Source organism: Pteropus vampyrus, unplaced genomic scaffold (assembly GCF_000151845.1).
Source record: "Pteropus vampyrus isolate Shadow unplaced genomic scaffold, Pvam_2.0 Scaffold82, whole genome shotgun sequence".
NCBI classification, from domain to species: Eukaryota; Metazoa; Chordata; class Mammalia; order Chiroptera; family Pteropodidae; genus Pteropus; species Pteropus vampyrus.
In genome coordinates this window covers 5,962,810-5,968,749 of record NW_011888863.1, presented here as the reverse complement: position 1 = coordinate 5,968,749, position 5,940 = coordinate 5,962,810, and the positions used below count along the sequence as shown (strand labels likewise).

General features: G+C 32.9%; 1 protein-coding gene across 3 annotated transcripts in view; it reads left to right on the top strand.

Annotated features, from left to right (window-relative positions):
* AMN1 (antagonist of mitotic exit network 1 homolog) overlaps window positions 1-5,940 on the top strand; it is a 43,650-nt gene that overhangs the window by 25,221 nt on the left and 12,489 nt on the right. For all 3 annotated transcript variants that reach the window (XM_011363138.2, XM_011363137.2, XM_023532393.1), the window contains exons 3-6: window positions 588-732; window positions 2,303-2,520; window positions 2,832-2,888; window positions 5,047-5,158. In XM_011363138.2, the coding sequence (XP_011361440.1) occupies window positions 588-732; window positions 2,303-2,520; window positions 2,832-2,888; window positions 5,047-5,158 (532 nt within the window). The remainder of the gene's footprint in view (window positions 1-587; window positions 733-2,302; window positions 2,521-2,831; window positions 2,889-5,046; window positions 5,159-5,940) is intronic.

The window sequence follows — 5,940 nt, the reverse complement described above, 5'->3', positions numbered from 1 at the left end:
ATTTATATTTTGGGAAAAAATAAGTAAAAGTAAAATAACCCCAAAAAGAGAGTTCAGAATGCTTTGAAATTGATATGCTACTTGTTGACCCGAGTAAACATTCGATAATACTGGGTTTATTTTTACTAGCTCCCGAAAATAAGAATGAAGGAGGTAAATGTTCTAGATAAGCAATATTAATACCCACCCTATAATCATTTGTTGTATAAGTGATTAAAGACTCATACCTGCTGAGCAAAGAGGCATACGGCTGGAATCTCTAATAATAAGCAGGAATTACTGGAAGAGGATAAGCACCTCACCACCCCGATTCTGCTTCTCAGGTCTAGTGGGACTTTTCTCTGTACCAGCCATTTGTTCTCAACATTCTGTGTGTTCCAATAAAGACTTAGGGGCACTAGAAGGTGCACTTCAAGATGTAAGTAGGCTTGGCTTTTTCCTGCTTTTTGTATCTTTCCATACAGACATGTTTCTATATTCTTTGCTGTATTTTTCATTCACTATTTGTTATGACCACCAAAACACTGAATGTGAAATAAACATATTTATTGGAAAAATGGACTTTTCAAAACATGTATTTATTACAGATTTTACATCCTGAAGTCCAAACTCTAGATCTACGGAGCTGTGATATTTCAGATACTGCTCTCCTGCACCTGTGTAACTGCAGAAAACTGAAGAAATTAAATTTAAATTCCTCAAAAGAAAACAGAATTTCTATAACTACAAAAGGTATGTTTATTAACACCGAATGAATTCGTAGATTACTGTTCACCATCTGGTATAATTTTGGAGAAAAAAAAGGGGGGAAATATGTCAAAAGAGAATATGAAGATGTCAAAGAAATAGAAACTATATCAATAAAAATATTCAAACTAAGGTAACGAACCCAATTTAGAATTCTTGCTTGTAAACAGGGCTGGGAGTTAAGAAATACACTGGGTAAGTCACTATCTTGTAGTTTAAACATTTAAAATAAACATAGTTGGATACTTCTGTATTTTAAATATTTTGCCTGGTATAGTGGAACAAGAAATGACTAGTTCATACTTTGTTACAGCTTTTTTGATGCAATATTATAACAGAAAATTATCAAATTAAACTTACTAGGCACTCTCCTATCAGTCTGTACAATGCATAGGTTTTCATGGCCAGACGACTACATTTTTCAGTGTCACTATTACATGAATTAGTGGATTTTTTTCTTTTTTTTAAAAAAAATAGGTTGGTTTTTTTTTACCTTTTTCTTGAATATAAGAAAGAGGGACTTAGTTGGCTAAGTTTCTGGAAAATTTTGTGGATAGTTGGCTCTATATTGCAATCATCTTGGTTAGCAAGTTAGGATATTCATAATATTGCAAAGAAGCATGAGTTTTTATTTTATTTTTTTCTTCTACCTCACCTAGCCCCCGCACCCTTCCCAGCCCCCACTGGGAAGCATCCTGACCTGAACAACAAAAAGCATAAATTTTTTAATGTTTACACAAGTAATAACTCACTAAAAAGAACTTTTCATGTTGGACAATGATGAATAAAATAAGTTATAGAAAACAATAAAAATGACCTACACATAAAATTCCCATCTCCCTTTTGGTGTATTTTTTCCACAAAATTCTTTTCACAGTATTATAATGTTTGTTCATGATTGAAGGGCTCAGGATCCCCAAAGCACTCTTTTATTTATGTGGCACATTATATATCCATGTCCAACGTGCATTTGCATCAGTTAATTGGATTTAAGGACTTCTCTTTTCTTGCTCCTCAGTAAGATTGATTCAGGGTGACAAAAGGAGTATGATAGTAGAAAAGGGAGAAGAGAGAATACATAGACATAGATATGATGCCTAAGGATAGGCATGGAAACTATTACTTCAGGCAGTTGGTCAATTTAACTGATTTCTCTTCAGAGTCCATAAGAAAAATAATTTTATTACTTTAAAACTTTTGTTTTAACAAAAAGGAGAATCATTTCCTATTTAGTTACCTAATTTGGTCATGAATGACTTGGCTAATTCCTAAAAGCCAATGTACTGTCTATTCATAAACAATAAAGGCTTACTGTTAAATGCAGATATTCTGGAGAATATACTACAGACTGTGTAGAGAATTCCTACAACATTCCAAAGACTTTGGAATGACAGCATTACTGGAAAATAAGTATATCCTCACAGATGGACTACTTTGAAAAAGACTATCATACAAATGCATGTATCAGTACCAGTGATTGCTAAAATGCAAATCAGTCACATTTCTTTCATATATACATGTATAGCTCATTGATACACAATTGTGTTTTCCCCAGGAATAAAAGCTGTGGCTTCATCTTGTTCATTCCTGCATGAAGCTTCTTTGAAAAGATGCTGCAATCTCACTGATGAGGGTGTCCTTGCTCTTGCACGCAATTGCCGGCTGCTAAAGATCATTGATTTAGGTGGCTGCTTAGGAATTACTGATGTGTCCTTACATGCATTAGGAGAAAACTGCTTATTTTTGCAGTCCGTTGATTTTTCAGCTACTCAGGTAAATAAAATACAGACTTGAAATATGGAAACTGTATGTTTTTGCCCAGTATTTTCAATGACTCATCAAAAGAACATAATTATCTTTGTTGGCAAAATTGTTGACCAGTTCATGCTTTGGTGGCTAAGTAATTGCAATATAATTTGGCACATTCTGCACATTATTTTAAGTAAGGGTGGAAGGTATGTGTGGTTAAAACACATTTGCTCAATAGGAGACAATAAAACTATATCTAAATGATGAATAATTTTTAGAAAATTTTACTTCCATCATCTTCATTTATGTGCTGTATTGTTTTTTCCTTTGCTTAGGTATCTGACAATGGTGTGGTTGCGCTTGTTAGTGGACCTTGTGCCAAGAAATTAGAGGTAATTTGAAAATATCTATAAAGATGATGTTAACTAATTTTTTATATTATCCTCAGAAATTATTTTTAAACCCAGCAGACAACCAGTGCCTTATTATCAATTAAGTATTTCCATGAATTTTTTTTTTGTCTTTACCTCTTTATTTCCAGAGTAAAGAAAAACTGATAGAGTAGAAGATAAAAAGTATGCTTTAAAATAAAAACCCATTTTATTTCCAATGAAAGTTCTTATTTTCCAGAAGTTTTAGCTTCTAACACATTTAAGGATGGTCTTATTTTGGATGAAGACTGAAAGTTTATCAATGTAAAGTGATATTTTTTAGAATTTTCATGTCTGACTAATATTCCTACCAGGATTGCTTATTCTCTTGCCATCATATTTTTCTGGATCCATGAAGGGATCCAGAAAAGGATACTACTGTGCCATAAAAGTTATTTTGAGCTGAAGATACTTGAAAATCAACTCATAAAAGAGGATTTGTCTGAACATCCCCCCCACCCACCACCAATCTGCCTAAAAGCAGAGCCTTCCAAAAGGATTCACCTGTCATCAAACCCCCTTCAGAGAAGACTTCCCACACCAGTAGAGATCACTCCTATCACTGGAGAAGTCAAATGAGAAATTGTATAAACAAATACTGTCATAAGATCATCATACCTGCTATCTACTCTCCGAAAGGCCCATTCTTGTCTTTACTAAGTCATTTGTTTTTCTATAAGTATCCTTTTAACCCCACCCCCTTTCCCTGTTAAGATGGAATATAAACTCTAAATCCTAGCCATTTTTTGGAGACACTTTCTCTGTGAGCACATATATGAGTAAACTCTATCTTTTTTTTTTTTTGCTAATCTGTTTTTTGTCAGTTTAATTTGCAATTCTCCAAAGACAGAATAAAGAAAAGGATTTTTTTTTTTTTACCCCAATAGCCATATTATACAGCTGTTTAAAAATATCTTAAAATTAGTGTTCGGCCTTTTGATTCAATGACTAATGTGGCACCTAAATCTCCATAAACAAGATTTAGTATTTTAAATTTTTACAGAGTAGTTTCATAATGTATGTGTTCTTTTACAGTTTTTTTTAATTCAAAATTGTTTTTCAATTTTTCAAGCTCTATTGAAGTATAATTTACATGCAGTTAAATTTACCCATTTATGTGTACAGTTTGAATTTTGGTAATTGTTATATAGACTTGTAACTACGGCCACTTTTAAGTATAGAACATTTCCATCACCCTAAAAAGTTTTCTCCTGCACCTTTGCAATCAGTGCCAATGACAATACTTTGTCATTGTGGTTTTGCCTTTTATATAATTTTATATAAATGGAATCATTCAGTATATAGTCTTTGGTTCTTTACTTTTTTCTTTTACTTCTTTCATTAAGTAAACTGTTTTTGAGATTCATCCACGTTGTTGCATGTGTTAATATTTCATTCCTTTTTTTTTGCTGAGTAATATTACAAACTGGATATGACAGTTTGTTCATACATTCACCATTTAATGGACATTTGGGTTCCAATTTGGACTATTATAAGTACTGCTATGAATATTTGTATAAAAGTATATAGATATTATGTTTTTATTTTTCTTGTATAAACACCCAGGAATGGAATTGTTGGGAATATAGTACATACATGTTTAACTTTATAAGATAGCACCATACTGATTTCCAAAGTGGCTAAACTAACATTATGTTTAAAATTTTTGTCTATTAATACAAATAGATATTTTTCATTTTAACTGTTTTATCTTATTCTATTATATTAATGAATCACCATTTGATTCCCAGTCATTACTTCTTTACTGTTACAAATAATATTACAATGAGCATATTTGTAAATTGTTTCCTTGTGCACATGTACAAGAGTTTCTCTCTATACACTGGACATCTGGAGTTGGAATTGCTGGGTTCTAGGGTATACTCATCTTCAACTTTAATAAATATTGCCAAATTGCTTTATAGAATGGTTGGGCATTTAACTTAGAAAGCTGCTATACCTTCCAAATTACTGCAGACTTGCAATAGTACTTTCTATAGAGTTTTCTTTACAAGTAGGTATATGATTCTTTTTGTATCAGAGTATTTCTCAAGTTTTTTTTTCATATGGTTATCATAGACCTATTTTTTTCTTTTGAATATCCTTTATTTTTAAATAGGAGATTCATATGGGACATTGTGTGAATCTGACTGATGAGGCTGTAGAAGCTGTCCTTACTTGCTGTCCTCAGATACGTATATTACTGTTCCATGGGTGCCCCTTGATAACAGGTTAGTATGATAGACTTCTTGGGTTCAAATCCTGGTTTTATCTTTTAGCAATTGTGTGACCTTGAGTAAGTTACTTAACTCGTGCCATTATTCAGTTTCCTCATCTGTAAGATAGGTATAATGTCAGTACCTACCTCATAAACTTGGTCACGATGATTATCTGACGACACCATATATATGGTGCTTAACACATAGTAATGGCTCAGTAAATGTTGGTCGTGATGATGGTGGTGGTGGTGGTGGTGGTGATGGTGATGGTAAACACTCAATAAATGTTACCTAGTATGAGGATGATGGTGATGGCAGTGATAGTGGTCATGATACAATACATGATGCTTAATGTAGACAATAAAAAAAATCAAGTTTGTAATATTACATATATCAAATATGTTAAATAACCATCAATCTGTAGCCGTTGAGATTCAGAATAATTTGGACTCTTAGGTTAATGTGGTTCTTCACTGAAGGAAAACAAAGTACTCATAGCCCATTTGGCCTGTATGAGAACCATGATACTGTATATCACTGTGCCCCAGAAACCATAGCACCTCACCCCTTTGACATTATCCTTACCTACGCTACAATATAATCTAGATCTCACTTGTAAATCAGTACTTATGCCAAGTCCTTCTGGCTCATTTCTCTAACTACAGTCTAAACAGCTATTCTCTAGGTTGAGTTACTATCCTAGAAGTCCTTTTGACAACTGATGTTTTTTCTTATATTTGGACCACCAATGTAAATCAAGCCTATAATAGGTTATATTTGTTTACCAGTGACAT